The sequence below is a fragment of the Musca autumnalis genome, unplaced genomic scaffold (assembly GCF_047663935.1).
Source record: "Musca autumnalis isolate F117 unplaced genomic scaffold, ASM4766393v1 scaffold_3, whole genome shotgun sequence".
NCBI classification, from domain to species: Eukaryota; Metazoa; Arthropoda; class Insecta; order Diptera; family Muscidae; genus Musca; species Musca autumnalis.
This window is the reverse complement of record NW_027411866.1, coordinates 26,680,260-26,696,765: the sequence shown is the minus strand read 5'-3', so window position 1 is coordinate 26,696,765 and position 16,506 is coordinate 26,680,260. Positions and strand designations below refer to the sequence as shown.

The 16,506-nt window shown below is 34.0% G+C and overlaps 2 protein-coding genes across 4 annotated transcripts in view; one reads left to right on the top strand and one right to left on the bottom strand.

Annotated features, from left to right (window-relative positions):
* The first annotated feature begins 3,111 nt into the window (after positions 1–3,111).
* Dredd (Caspase-8 Dredd) lies at positions 3,112–5,374 on the top strand. Its single transcript, XM_073972729.1, has 5 exons — positions 3,112–3,320; positions 3,380–4,312; positions 4,490–4,840; positions 4,901–5,058; positions 5,120–5,374. The coding sequence occupies exons 1-5, from the start codon at positions 3,228–3,230 to the stop codon at positions 5,247–5,249; spliced, it is 1,665 nt and encodes a 554-aa protein (XP_073828830.1). The 5' UTR covers positions 3,112–3,227; the 3' UTR covers positions 5,250–5,374.
* An 8,575-nt stretch (positions 5,375–13,949) lies between these two features.
* LOC141396903 (transmembrane protein 198) overlaps positions 13,950–16,506 on the bottom strand; it is a 35,022-nt gene continuing 32,465 nt past the window's right edge. For all 3 annotated transcript variants that reach the window (XM_073972626.1, XM_073972627.1, XM_073972625.1), the window contains exons 5-6: positions 15,067–15,336; positions 13,950–14,903 (exon numbers count right to left, since the gene is read on the bottom strand). In XM_073972626.1, the coding sequence (XP_073828727.1) occupies positions 14,721–14,903; positions 15,067–15,336 (453 nt within the window). In that variant the 3' untranslated portion in view covers positions 13,950–14,720. The remainder of the gene's footprint in view (positions 14,904–15,066; positions 15,337–16,506) is intronic.

Genomic DNA, 16,506 nt, shown 5'->3' with positions numbered 1-16,506 from the left:
CATGGTACAATTATACAGGTAGCATTATCATGCCAGCTGATGGTAACATAATGTGTCAAGTGCATTGAATTGATGTCAAATTTTGACACCTTATGTTACCCACAATTGCCGATGCGGCTACCTGTGTATTTGTACCATGCATAGCTTAACTACCGTCATCATTTCCGCTTGATTAGGGGTAGTTTACACTATATGTAAATGTCATATGACATGAACTTTTCCATCGTTATATATTCGCTAATATGTGCAATATTGGGGATTTTCCTTACGCCATTTACTTTGTGCGTCCACACCAGCAAAAATGTAACAAAATTACGTCTCCAAATTGCCTGCGTGGGTAGATATGGAATGTTGTTATTTCGTGTCATATGACATTTACATATAGTGTAAACTACCCCTTAGATTAACGAGCATTCTGTCCCATGGCAGAACTACCAGGTAGTTGTGTCACGCCAGCTGATCGAATTTGAAATGTCAAATCGCTTTATAAAAATCTGGAAAAAAATTTCAAAAAAATCGGAGAGTTTTTACTAAACTAGATTTGTTCCAAAAATTATTTTTGTTGTAATTTCCCCAACAACTTAAAGAAAGTTTTGACATACCATATTCAAAATTTTACGATGCCACTACCTGGTATTTGTGCCATGATTCTGTCCTGTGCATGGCACAATTACCCAGGTAGTGGCATCGTAAAATCATGACCCAATTATAGGTCCTCCGGCAAAATCAGATGATTTCGATTTGAGCTGTCAAAATTCACATTTGTCATTTGAATTCGCTGTGAGATATTAGGGGTGCCTTTTTACTTACTAAATGTTGCTGAAACAATTTTTTCAGCAACTTTTCCTTTATATAACTGTCAAAATCTGCAACATTAGTAATAATTATTACAAATTATCACGTAAAAAGACACACACGAATTGTTACTGGATGTTGTTCGTTTACTCTACAGTACAATGCAAAAGATCTTAGCCGATTACAAGAAGTTACTGAACTTGTACAAATTCGTACAAATTGTTGACTAAACGAACACACCTATTGAAAAGTCGAACTGTATAGAGACAGGTAGATGTATCTCGATAAAAGAAATCAAATAAACTTAATGTTGTACACGTAAAATGTCAAAATTTTTTGTGTTTGTATGAGAATTTAATTTACAATAACTTATTTTAGCAGTTCAAGTTCGATCAGCTAATATTTTCTGTTTCGTCATACAAAAATAACTACGGTAACAACTTTTTCTCGGAAAATGTTTTGTATGTATCTACCTGAATTGTCAGAAAAGAAATTCGCCTCAAAAATTTTTTCGCCTCTGTTTATGAATTTTGACATTTAAAATCTTTGTTTTTCTTTGAATTCGCTTGCTGGAGGAAATATAATTGGGCCATGCGTAAAATTTTGAATATGTTTTGTCAAAACTTTCTTTATGTTGTTGGGGAAATTACAAGAAAAATATTTTTTTTATAAAGGGATTTGACTTTTCATATCCGATCAGCTGGTGTGATACCACTACCTGGTAGTTCTGCCATGGTCCTGTGGCTTTATAAAGCCGAAAATACAATACATACAATGTAATTACTTTGAAGCCCAAAACTGAGCGTTGATGTGTGCAACACATAGAAGCTGAAAACACGTTGAGTAAAGTTTTGTGTCACTACTGGTAGAAGAATAAAGAAAAATTTAAACTTGGCAGAATTTTTTCTTTTAAGCGCTCGGCACATACGATGCATTGAGCGTCGCGGTACAACAACCACATGAAAAAAGTGTAAGTGATGCCAAGTTTTTTGAACAACAACAATGTGTCTGACGCATTAAAGTTAAACATAATTGAACTTTTTTGGGACAACGCGTGACCCAACGTGTCACTAAACGGACCGTATGTGCCGAGGGCTTTATTCGTCTACCAGAAATGACACAAAATTTTACTCAAACGTTGGATGTGTTTTCAGCTAGAGAATTAAAACAAGGTACATTTTCGGACGTCAATGCCAAACGCAAGTTTTACCCAAACGTTGGATGTGTTGGGCGTCAGTTATGGTAAAAGAATAAAGAACATTTCAATTTGGCTGCACTTTTCATTTTTCAGAAATGACGCAGAACTATACTCAAAAGTTGAATTTGTTTCCGGCTCAATGTCGTTTATGTCTATTCTAATAAAGATCTTTTATTCCCCTATTAAAAATGGAGCAAATTTTACACACATGTTCTATGTATTTTTGGCTTTAGTTTAGCTCTAAAGAAAAATTGAAACTTGGCAGCACATTGTTGTTTAAGCTATGTTTTCAGCTTAGAAGCTCATCTGAAATCCATCGGATTTAATTTTCATTGAACTGACAGTTGAAATCGAACGGATTTCGTAAATGTAAATCTTATAGGCCGTTTACATATAACCGGGTTAACCCAGTGGGTTTGGGTTTCAAATGTCAATTCCATTAGGTATACGTCAACTAAATCCTCATAAAGAAGGTTAACCCGGCAAAAAAGCTCTAGTGTGTACGGAGTTTTAGGCCATGTTTATATTATAGTTTTTTGTAGGGTTAACCTTCTTAATGAGGATTTATTCGACGTATACGCAAAGGAATTGACATTTAAAACCCAGTGGGTTTGTTAAATCCGCTAATATAAACGTACTAATACTTTGATCGTCATGTGGTCGACCACCTTCAAGTGGCGACAAATTATTTCCGTTTCCTTTTCTTTGCGTGTGTTTTATTTTACCAATTACACCAATCAAAGGTATTGTCGCGAATGACCTTGTCATATATACTGGTGGTAGCCCTGATTACAACGATATATATTTTGTGTTGCGGAAGTCATAGATATAGGCCCCCGAAATTCAAAAAATCCCATGTTAAAGGCCATCCATTAAGAGAAAATTTTAAATTAATAAAATGTTGTTCCCGCGCCCCAGATTTGCACGTGATAAAAAAATTGTTCCAAGATATTTATTGAAAATTCCAACATTCTCTTTGCAAACAAACGTCTTTCAATTTGAAAAGATGTCGTGTCGTTTTTCTGGCATTCCATCTGTACGATACGTGTTAATTAATTCAAAAGCAACAGTTGTTTAGTTGCTGTGATTTATCATGTGGCCGAATGCCCTTTAATGACTAAAACAGCTGATTTGTCACTGTTTTTGTTTTTCTATTGTGTGCTGTTTTGTTTTTCTATTGTCCTGTGCTGATTTTGTTGTGAATCCCCGGAGAAAAATCAAGATAGTTTCCAGGATGGCCTATCGTAGAACCATAATGGACCGTATCAATGATATCGACATAGAAGATTTACAATATGTGGAAAGGGATTTGTGTTTTTATGAATTGGTTAGATGCAAATACACAAGCTTAGCATGACTAATACAATCTCTTTCATCAATAATTAGGTTTCCTTGGGATTTTTACTCTATGGACGTGAGAAAACTACATCCGAATACATTTTACAAAAGCTAATAGTGCTCCAACAAAATCCACCAAAAGGTAATGGTGTTGAATCGGCAAATAGTGATATACTACGTAAATATGCAACAATCAATACCCATACATGGCAACTGAATATTATTGAAGCTTTAGCTATTATAAGAGCAAAGAAAGTACTACGTAAGCTGGGGTTTGTTTGGTCAGAAGTGCGTGATATATATTTACCGCATTTACCCGAAATAAGTGTTCACATACATCCTCTACTAAAGGCACTCTATAAGATATGTGAACGTCTAACCATAGCTCAAGCAGGAAGAATGGTAATGCAAATCAATGAAATGCATTTACGACATGAAGCACAACATTTACGTTTTTACGATTATAGCTATTTGGAGGTGTTTTTGTTGTTTTGGATTACACGTGATGTTATTGCAATTGGAGATCAAAATCTCCAAGGGGAAGATGTATTGAATTTAATATCATATTTTAAAGTAAATGATCTGGATTCAATGAAAACAATATTAGTTGAGACAATAAACCATAATAGGGGACGCAGGGATGGCACTATAATGGCAAGTGATTCTAATTGTGCTGCTGCAAAAGGAACAAATGCAAAAACACCTGTTGTCGTTGCCGCCCCTGTATCTCCAGCTGTTGTAACAAATGGCGGCCGTCAAGATGCCGATTCAAACCAAGATTCTGGCGCTGTAATGGATTCACAGGATATGCTATCCCGAGAGCAGGGACAACAACAAATGTCGTCTCAAGTGAATCGTGTTGCGGATATACATGACGAATTTGATCATACCGAACGTTATGTAATACGTACCCAACAGGCTGGTTATGTTTTGATTATTAATCAAAGGGAATTCTATCAAGATAAAAATCCAGAATTAAAGGTAAACAAGTTTAATGAAATATTGGGTATTTATTCTGAACGAAAATTCCGCGTTAGTTTTGTCTTTCCACTGTTTGAACTTAAAAGAGAATGTGGAAAAACACACGGGGAATTTACGTTCAGAATAACCCCCTTTATTCACCAACAAGTGATTTAATCGAATTCCTTTTGCTTATAGAATCTTTTGCCCAAAATTCCATTTAAAAAGCAACGTGCTGGTACTGATGTCGATAGAGACCAACTCAGGGACTTGTTTGCATCATTTGGTTATACGCCAGTTGTGTATAACAATTTAAGTCACGAAGAAATGTTACACACAATACGCGATACCGTTAAAAGATCTTTGATAAGAGATTCCCTTATTGTGTGTATACTAACCCATGGTATGGAAGGTGTTGTCTATGGTTGCAACAGTGTCCCAGTTAGTATAAATACCATTAAAGCCATAATGGCAGATGATTCGCTAAGGGGAAAACCAAAATTGTTGATTATACAAGCATGTCAAAAGAACATAGCACCTGTGGACACGGTAGCAAGATTTTTAAGGAACCTTCTATATTTTCTGTTAACGAATTTCTTTCTTTTATAGAGCATATCAAATTCTGAGCAAAATCTTCAACCTGATGCCTACGCTGATATGCTAACAGCCATGTCTTCTATACCTGGAACGGAAGCTATACGTCACACCATGACTGGTAGTTGGTTTATTGAATCTTTGTGCAAACTTACAGCTAAATGGTGTTCACGGTGGGTAATCCTTTTGTGTTTTAGCTGTGGGAAATTTTCATATTATTGTTGTATATTCTAGCAAACACATGTTGGACATCTTAACAAATGTCACAGCCGATGTAGCCAAAAGACGTGATCAACAAGAATATATGTTACCCATCATGAGCTCAACTTTAAGGAAAGATTTCTTTTTGCCCCCACGCATTTGATGCATAAAAATTGTACGATTTTATAGAAACTAAGTTAATGCCTTTTTTGTATTCTTTTGATTTGAATATACCCACCCATATTTGTTTTGAAATTTCATTAAGTAAACGAACGTATTTAAGTATAAGAGTAATTTGTTTTTATACACGAAAATAAACAAAGTCCCAATTTACATTAGGCGAGTTTACTTGCGGCAATTGTCAGTTTGTAGGTGAGAGAGGGGGCTGAGAGGCAAAGGGTTACCATATGCCTCACCTCTCTCTCCATCAAACTGACAATTGCCGCAAGTAAACTCGCCTAATGTAAATTGGGACAAAGTGTTCACACCCAATTCAAATATTCTGTCTGTCCATTCAAAAAACGTGCCTTAAAATCTACATTTAGTGATATGTTCTCAATTTAGAAAGATTTTCTTTTAAAATTATACGATCCTACAAGTCTTAGATATAGTACAGTTTAGGGTCTCTACTTGAATATTGTGGCAACAGATGGGCTTTATTGTATGCTGCTCACAACAATTTTTTTCGATAGGAAATATGTGACATTTCCAGTTTAAGTCCACCAACGCTCACGATCCATTATTTCAATCCCACGGCAGCGGGTTCTTTCATACCAGATGGACCCGAAACTAAAAGTGTTTCGGCCAGCGGATAACCAACATCATACGATGCTACTACTACAACCTTTACTTTATCCCTAGCTGCCTCGCCTGAATTCCTTGCTCGCTTCTGATAAAAGAATAAAAAAGAAAAGGGCAACCCAGTTCGAAATTTGCTCAAGGCTGCTTATGTACCCAGGCCTTAAGTATTTGTATTTGCAAAACTCTTGAAATGTTACTCTGGTATTCACGTTGAACATTTTCATGGGAAATTTTTGAGTTTGAGGATAAGAAAGAGAAAGGGAGTTCCTTCCCGCCCGCTTTCTCCGAAAAACTCTAAAAACTTTTCAATGTCTGGCTTCGGACTTATGCTCTGTTTACATTTACGAAATCCACTCGATTTCAACTGTCAATTCCTTTGCGTATACGTCAAATGAAAACTCATCTGAAATCCATAGGATTTCATTTGACGTTTATGCAATGGAATTGACAGTTGAAATCGAGTGGATTTCGTTAATGTAAACCAAGCATTACCCAAGAAACAGAAACGATTAAAGTGAGCACTGGTCCTGTTCCCACAATTTTCCGTTTTTTGTAATAAATTCTCTGTTCCTTTACGTGCCTGAGGTTACCATTTCTTACCATTTTTAACCTGTAAAGTGTTCCCTTACTTTTAATAGCATACAATTTATATGATAGCAGTTTACCACTTTTACCATTTTCTGCCACTGTTACCATTTTTAAAAGTAAAGGAACAGACCAAAAATTCATATTAGTTTTAAACTTTTTTTATTTATTTGTTTGGCATTATACTTTTTTTCTTAATTCTGTTTAAAATTTACAATAATTTCCGTTATGTTTTTCTTAATTTTACATACTCTTTTTTATAAGTTGTGTTATACGTTTATTTAAACTCTCTGGCATCTAGACATAGTCTCCACATTTGTATGCGTGTTTACTTAAATTAACAAAATTTTATTTTTGTTTTCTTTTTCTATTCCTATATTCTTTATTTATTCTATACACATTTTTGTGTGTTTTAAACAAGAAAAATGTGTACACAATTATATAAGTTTATATAAAATACATTTATAAATAAAACAACATAATATACAAATATTATATAATTGGAATGAGATACATATGTTGTCTGTTCTAGAACTGCAACAGGCATATAATTTAAGAATGAATATTTAATGAAAAATAGTTAATAGATTGGGTTTTTACTTTTTATTATCTTTTCAAATCAAAGGAGGAATTTAACTTGCAAAAATTCTGTTTAAACAATACAAATGAGTTTGATGATTTGATGTATGGCCAGGCAGTTTCAAGAAATTTTCTATCTTGTAAATCTGTCATTAGATAATGTTGGGTTTACACGATGGCCAGGAGTATACACCATTTCAATCTTTGTTTTTAATATTTTTGGGACATATTTATTATATTTTCTATATATTGTTTATATATATTTTTGTTTAGAAAAATATCTCTTTCTCTACAACGACTTTAATTTATACTTTTTCTTTAAAACTGTTCTTCAAACTAAATCATTTAATGTTAATGAACTTATGCTTGATTTACATTTACGAAATCCATTCGATTTCAACTGTCAATTCCATTGCTTAAACGTCAAATTAAATCGAATGGATTTCAGATGAGTTTTCATTTGACGTATACACAAAGGAATTGACAGTTGAAAACAAGCGGATTTCGTAAATGTAAACCAAGCTTTATAATAAATAAACAATTTGGTTGGTTTATTTTTGTTGTTTTATTTGTACTAATGATCTGTAGTGGTTTTCTTTTTTCCAAGAAAAATTGATAAAATTAAGATGCAAAATAATTAATGAAAAACCCTAAACAGATCCAACGTTTGAGTAATTTTGGAAGTCTTTTCTGATAGAAGAAATCATGGTTCAATTATTAGAAGGTTGGGCAGTTTGATGAAATTTTTAAAAAACAACTCTGAAGGCCCCGGCACATACGGCGAGTTGAGCGTTGCGTAACAACAACCACATGAAAACTGCAAGAACAAACTTGGCATCACTTGCACATTTTTCATGTGGTTGTTGTTTTCAACGCGGAACGTGTCACAAAACGGACCGTATGTATTTGGCCCATGAAGGCAGTTTGCTTATAACTTCAAAATTACTAATAACAAAAGCAACAAGTTTTATTTATTTGGAGTATTGTCAGTTTTGTTTTGATTTGTTTACATTTCATTTTAAATATATGTAATTTATGTTTTTTTTTTTATTAACGCGCTCACATGAAGTATATGTACCAAAATTTGTTTATATTATGGTATTTAGTTCAGAAAACTTCATGGTGGAGCTTATTAAGGTCGCCATCAGACCATCTGCTTTTTCACATGTATGAATCAGCTGTTCTGTATATTAGTATACCCAAAGTGACAACATACATGTGAAAAAGCAGATGGTCTGATGGCGGCCTAAACGTTCGTCCCGGTTTATGGTAAGAGTGGGGTAGGGGAGAAAGATAAAAAGCAACGGTCCTGACCGGATTTAACATGATAATGCCCTTGACTTATCATGGTGCCTCTTCCATCTCAATTGGATGCTCCCTCATGTGCCGTACGTTCATCCATAAGATCTATAAACACTTGGGTATAGTTGTTGGGCTAGTAACCCACCCTATAAAAACATCGTACTATGAAAAAAACAAAACCCATCTCAAGTTGATGACTCCCGCAAACGAATCTGTACCAGAGTTTCCAGACTATTCATAGAGAATGTACACTTTAGCTGTGTTCCAGAACTAAAAAGTTTTTACAATTTTTACGACTTTTACACATTTTACTCGAAAAAGCGTTCCCGTACACCAAAAAGTTGTAAAATGTTCACTTCTCTTTAAACAAAAATGGCGCTGAATGACGCTCTCTTTAAAAACTTGTTACACGACAAATTTGGGCGAGTAAAAAAATAGTAACATGGTTGTCGGCGTCTGATTGGCTGATACGCCGACTTTGACATTTGTTCCAGTTTTTTTGACGTATTTTCCATTTTTCCGTTCCCGAACTCTTTCAGAAAATTTGTGTGTAAGAACAAATTTTTTGCAGTTCTCTCTTTTACGAGTTTTACCATTAAAAAGTACGGGAACGAAGCTTTTATTTACTGGCAGATATGTTTGTAAAGAACAATGCCGATATTACTGTATACAGGATAGGGAAAGGCGTCACAACATCTGCCAAAGGAGACAGACTGTATTATGTGCAATGACATAAAGCATGAGTTCGGGTGCGGATTTGTAGCTGATCGGAGGTTAAAACATCTGGTATCCAGCTTTACCCTGAATAAAGACTTGCTGCAATTGGATAAAGGCTATGTTTTTGAAAATCAAATTTATTTGAAATCTGACTACGGATGAGGCTGATAGACTTCACATCGACCACATCATAACAGCACCAGATTCAAGCATTTTCATTTTCATAAGGGCACCTGTAGTGCGATTCTCTAACTCATTTTTTGAGTTACCGACAATTGTCGGTAAAATTAAAACGCTTATAATTTCGTTAATTAATGATGTTTTTCGGTAAGTTAGCGACGAATAAAAAGTAGTCGTAAAGTTCTACTGACAGGCAAGAGTGTTGTCAACTTTTATTTGAACTTTTCATTCATAATTTTGCGTTTTAATTTTACCGATTTTTGTCGGTAAAGCGCTCGGCACATACGGTGCGTTCTGCGTTGCGTTACAACAACCACATGAAAAATGTGTAAGTGAAGCCAAGTTTTTTGAAAAACAACAACATGGCTGACGCATTAAAGTTAAACATAATTTAACTGTTTTGGGACAACGCGTGTCGCAACGTGTCACTAAACGGAGCGTATGTGCCGAGGGCTTAACTCAAAAAATGTGTTAGAGAATCGCACTACTGACTGTCTCCAGACCAAAATATTAGAAATCAAATTGGTAACGTTGTGGTTGCACTTCGGTAAATTCCAATCGCGATAGATAGCCACAGCTGAACTGGCACAATTGCTTAAAAGCATTTCTCGTAAATGTTGAAGTCACGTTTATTCTCGAATAATGCATTGTCTTCTGTTTTTATTTATATTTTGATTTTATTTTCAATCAATTTATTTTGTCAAAACAGTTTTGACACAATGGGAGGACCTCAGGAAAAAATTGTAATCATATGTTTGCTGTGTCCTACCTTGTAATGATTGTACCATGGAAGAAATAAAGAAACATTCAATCTATTGGTCTGTTCCTTTACTTTTGAAAATGGTAAAACCGACAAAAGTAGTAACAGGTGTAAACTGCTCCGATATGAATTGTATGGTGTCTGAAGTAAAGGAACGCTTGACACAAAACAGTTAAATTATGTTTAACTTGAATGCGTCAGCCACATTGTTGTTTTTCAAAAAACTTGGCATCACTTACACTTTTTTCATGTGGTTGTTGTACCGCGACGCTCAACGCATCGTATGTGCGTATGTGTGTGGAGCGTCGCGTTACAACAACCACATGAAAAATTCACGAACAAACTTGGCATCACTTACACATTTTTCATGTGGTTGTTGTTTTCAACGCCCAACGCGTCGCACAACGGACCGTATGTGCCGGGGGCTTAAGGGTAATGTTTCTATACATTGTTCCATAAACATTTTTTGTTGCATGCATTTTGACTAGTCTAAAGCGCTCGGCACATACGGTGCGTTGAGCGTCGCGGTACAACAACCACATGAAAAACGTGTAAGTGAAGCCAAGTTTTTTGAAAAACAACAATATGGCTGACGCGTTAAAGTTAAACATAATTTATGTTTAACTTTAAAGCCCTCGGCACATACGGTCCGTTTAAGCGCTTGGCACATACGGTGCGTTGAGCGTCGCGCTACGAAAACCACATGAAAAATGTGTAAGTGATGCCAAGTTTTTTGAAAAACAACAACATGGCTAACCCATTAAAGTTAAAAATAATTTAACTTTTTTGGGACAACGCGTGTCCCAACGTGTCATTAAACGGACCGTATGTGCCAAAGGCTTTAGTGACACGTTGGGACACGCGTTGTCCCAAAACAGTTAAATTATGTTTAACTTTAATGCGTCAGCCATATTGTTGTTTTTCAAAAAACTTGGCTTCACTTATGGCCCCGGCACATACGGTCCGTTGTGCGACGCGTCACGCGTTAAGAACAACAACCATATGAAAAAAGTGTAAGTGATGCCAAGTTTGTTCTTGAAGTTTTCATGTGGTTGTTGTAACGCGACGCTGAACGGACCGTATGTGACGGGGCCTTAACACTTTTTCATGTGGTTGTTGTACCGCAAAGCTCAACGCACCGTATGTGCCGAGCGCTATACGGTCCCTTTAGTGACACGTTGGGACACGCGTTGTCCCAAAACACTTAAATTATGTTTAACTTGAATGCGTCAGCCATATTGTTGTTTTTCAAAAAACTTGGCTTCACTTACACTTTTATCATGTGGTTGTTGTAACGCAGCGCACAACGCACCGTATGTGCCGAGCGCTTTATTTGTTCTATGTCTTTACGACAGCTTTGTTGTTGCTTGCTAGTGTGGCCGTTCATTTTTATCATTCATCATGCAACCGCAAAATGTTTTGTGGTTGCTGGATGGTTGGACAGTTATCGATACTTGAGAAATATCGACATTCAAAACTGACAATGTGTACTGCTCTTTATTGTTGCTCAACCCGCAAACTTTTTATTCGCGCTTCAAAAGCGCGTCAAGGTCATTAGTTGGCATAACAAGAAATGGCCTTGGTGAACTTCGGGAAGGGGCTAATTTTGTTGCCCTCTCTCCAGCATGGCTTCTCGACTTACCTTGGACGAGGATCTCTTATTGTCATATAAATTACCCTCTTTATGAGCATTTATTTGACGTTTGCGCTATGGAATTGGCATTTGAAACACAGTGGGTTTATTAAATCAGGTTAAGTGCAAACGGGGGTATTAGCTGTACAAAATTGACTTAACCCTGTGTTTACACATGACAGGAAATTTGAGTACATGTATTGATTGTCAAAAACCCAAAACTTGCCTGTGCAAAACATTTGTAAAATTATGAATGAAAATCGCCGATTTCTTTTTGTTTTCCGTTCACATATTTTGTTTTTGTTCATGTTCTTTTGTTTTCAACATATTTCAATAATTATCTCACACTGTGAAAAAATGATGGACATCTAGGAGACAAACGACAAATTTATGTATGTGTTAGTAAATCAGAGTTGTATTTGAAGACAAATTGTCTGGTGCAAACCCCTAGTAAGTCCCATTTACATCAAACCATTCCACTGAATATAAAAATAAAGCCGTAAACACATCCAACGTTCGAGTTCATTTGTGATAAAAGAATAAAGAAAAATTCAAACTTGGCAGCACTTTGTCTTATATGCTTCAAAGACATAAAATACATATAACAAGATGGGACATTTACATTGCTACTATACATCGGCAGATGGTGCTGGAGGTATAACACAATAGCTGTGTCTGGTTACCCTAAAATTTGTAACAATTTGTACCAATTGTTGCTGGAAGTCGTCTGTTAACACAAAAAACCAGCAAAAGAGAGCGATTCGAGAGAGACATTTTGACAGTTCTTTCACTGAGAGCTTGCAAATTCTTGCTGGACAAATTTCTTCTAGCAAGCACTTGCAAGCTCTTCTTCTTCTTGAAAACAATCAATCAGCCGTTTTTAGTTTTTTGTTGATTTATGTTTGTGAACATTAAAAACAATTTTATTGTGGAAATAACATAGTCTAATTGTATTGTTTTATGGAGAACAAATTTGTAAAGTGGAAAAATACGTTTTTGTTTCATTTTCTTTTTTATTTTTAATAAAATACAACGTGTTTGCTTCCTTTGTTGGCGGACAAATTGTTCTGTTTTGGCAAGTCAGCTGATTGCTTGCTGCGTTTTGCTGGGAAGGTGTCTGTTTACTTTTTACAATTTTCTAGCAAAAGAGAATAAAAACCCCTTACTCTCTGAGAAAGTTCTTGCTGGACAATTCTTGCTGGGAAAGTAACCAGACAGACTTAATGTTATGTTCCAATATGGTAACATAAAATTAAGTTATACTTGTTTTTGTTGCCGTCGTGTTCTGTTAGTTGTATGTTATACACAAACACCCTCTATGGTTTAATAGCAAAATTGAACTGCATTATGCACTATGCCCAATCTTTACAGTTCTATGTCTTTGTATGCTTCTACCAGAAATGATGCCAAACATTACTCAAACGTTGGATGTGTTTTCGGCTTAAATGACAAATACCTATTTTATGTGCCAGTGTAAATAACGCTTTAGACTTATATGAATAATGTGAAAGTTGTAAATAAATTATTAAAATAAACCATTACCGATCAGATCACACAAAACATATAACCTACCTCCTTGATTGATTTTCTTAACTTTTTCATTGTTTTATTCTGAAATATTTAGGTAAAATCTGTTCTTTTGTTATTACATACTTTCATCAATTTCCAATGAGCAAGTTTCTTTTATTTATTCGTTATTAAAATGTTTATTACATTTTTCAATATTTACAACAATTTTTTATTTAAGATTTTTAGCATTTATTTTGTGGAAGATGTATTTTGTTTCTTATATGGGTTTTAAATTCACGGGGACTTTTTATTTTTTTTTTACATTTTTCTTCTTTTTGATATTTTATATTTTAATTTGTATTTACTAAAGCCTAAAAAATAAATGCAAATATTTTTTATTTCATTATAAATGCAATTACATTACCGGGAAATTAAAACATATAAATGCACATTATATTGGAATGGTATCAAGTTGGTATACATAATGCCGAAATACAGAAAACGTATTGTTAAGTTTTGCATCATTTCTGGTAAAAGAATAAAATATAAAAGACAACAAATTTCGAATTTCGCTGGCCCATAATTTATTCTTTTACAAGCAATGACGCAACACTTTACTCAAACGATTATTGCATATACGGTTTTATTATTTTTTATACTAAAAAAAATTTATAAATTTTATTTTAAATACATTTCGAACAGAAATAGTTAAATTTTTATTATTTCTTTTGTTCTCAAAATATTTTTTACAATATTTTTTGTTCTTATTTTTACGTTTTTAAAATATTTTCATTTCCTTTTCTTTTGCTCAAACTTAAAGTTATTTAATCTCCTTTTATTCTTATAATTCTTTGGTTTTTTATAATAATTTTGTGTAAGTATTTGTTTAACTATGCCATTTAGAAACAACACTTACAAACACAAAACAAAAGTTAATTTAGTCCCTGTTTATATAAATTAGGAATATAATTTTCCATTTGTTTTTTGTTTTTAAATACATAGAAACGGCTTGCCAACTTGACACTTTGAATGTCACTATACTTTGTAAACAAACTGTATTTTTTTGTCTTTTTTGTTTAAAACATAAATTAAAATTAAAGTTAACATTTCTTTTATTTCAAATAGTAAACACAAATTTAAGAACTAAACTTAATAAATATCGCTTAAAAAGCTTAATCACTTGTTTTTGGTTTAAATAAGAAAAAATTATATTTTTTGTTTTGTAACTTTTAGGTTGTATTTTTGGAACCATTAAAAACCTGTAAGGATATTTTTTTCTTTTCAAAACTTTACTTTAAGTGCTCTCATATTTGTTTTTATTTCTTATTTGTTTTGTTTCGTCAGAGTTTCTCTTTGTTTGGGAAACCATTTAAAGCTTAAAAAGTTCTTTAAGACGCAACTGTCAAATGTTTATTTTTTTGTTTTGTTTTTTATTATTTTTTAAAAAATATTTAATGGCAATCCTGCCCATTTCTATACATAGATATTTACTTTCTCATTCTTCTGCATGATCTTCTTCTTCCTCATTGTATTATTATTTCTCTTTACATATAATTATATACCGTTTGTTATGCTATATCTCTTACAATCTCGATTTTATCAAACATATCAGAATCGGGTGGTATTGTCGTAAAGTGTGTACGATCACTGCGGAATGTGTTGCGTTCATTTGAGCTGGTCTTTAGAGAACGTTCTGAGGGGGTTTCCGTGCCGCTTAGTTGAATGCGTTTTTGTAAAGCTGAAACAAAATTCTGCGGGAAAGAAAATATTGACATTAGAAACAAAAAGTCTTCAGAATAATTGTAGATTGAATGGAGTGAGAGTACTTTTACGAAAAAGGATCTAATAAAAACCTGATATTAAGTTGAGTCTATCACCTCTTTCAACCTTTCATTGATTGTTATTCAGACTCACCTGTGATATAATATCACCCCTGGCAGTTCGTACTTGATATAAGTAGCGAAATTTTCGTTGTCTCGCTTCCTCGCGAGTCTCACGCGGCCTCGATTGCATTCGTGCCAATTGTTGATGTCGTTTTTGAAAGACACGCTTACGATGATCAATGCCCCAAGCTGTGATGAAACTCTGTATCATTAGGCCAATAATTATACTAACAGGCCAGGCAAATATTAAGATTCCGCCATAGCAGGCGGGTGGATTTGGATGTGGTTTCATGTTGAATAGCTAAAATGAATGAGAATCAATTAAATACAAAATTCACCTTGAAACCTTTAGCAAGTTAAACTAAGTCGATGGTCAGACTAGCAAGGTTTCTCGAAACCAATTTCGTTAAAGTTTCTTTTAAAGTTTCGTTTGTGTCCACACACGTTAACGTGAAATTTAAGATTTTTGCGTGTCCTCTTTATTCTACCATTCGCGTTTGTTGTGCTTCTCATACCAATAAAAACAAAAAAGACATAAATAAACCAAAAAACAACACAAAATTATTAACATTAATAATTAAATTAATATTAATATTTAAATTTTCACTATTTCATTAATTAAATGTTTTTATTAAATCTTTTTATGTTTGTTTTGTTGTTAACATTTGTTTGAGAAAATAAAAATGAAAGAAAATGGAAGAAAAAATCTTGCAACGAAAAACAAGAAGAGGCAACATAATGCCAAGTTTACACTTGCGCTCCAAAATCCACTGGATTTCACGAAATCCTGAAATACACCCCGGTGTTTACACTTTGTTGATTTCAAGCATATCACAATAATCAAGGTAGATGCAAATGCGCAGCTGATCGAACATGAATTTTTGAAAAAAGTTGTTGTAAATTGAATTAATCATCAAAAATATACGACAATATAGAACTTTACTGCATCATTTCGAAAATGATCGTAAAATTATCTATATATCGTATTAATTGTTTATAATACTAAGAAATTAAAAACTAAAAAATGATTTTATCGTTGAGACATTATAATAATAAATTTTGATACATAAAAGTTGTGTTCAGAAACTGCAAAATATTACTACTTGCAGTATTTTCCCCGTTTAGTGCTAGAAATGCGTTCCAGTACTCCGAAATCTAGCAAGACTTGCACTTGATTTTGAATAAAAGCCTCTTCTCCTGTTCTCTGCTATAAAAATTTGGCCAAGTAAAAACTAGCAGCATGTTTTTTGGAATCTGAGCACGATGGCTGATACGCTGATTTTGGCATTTTTGCTGGAGTTTTTGCAATTTCCGTCATTTTTTCGTTCCCGTATTTTTTAAGAAATTTGTATGGGGAAGCAATTTTTGACAATTCGGTCTATTTTCTAACATTACCATTAAAAAAAGTACGGGAACACAATGAAGAATAGCTTTGTAACAATGTAATTTAATATTTTTTCACGTTGTTTAC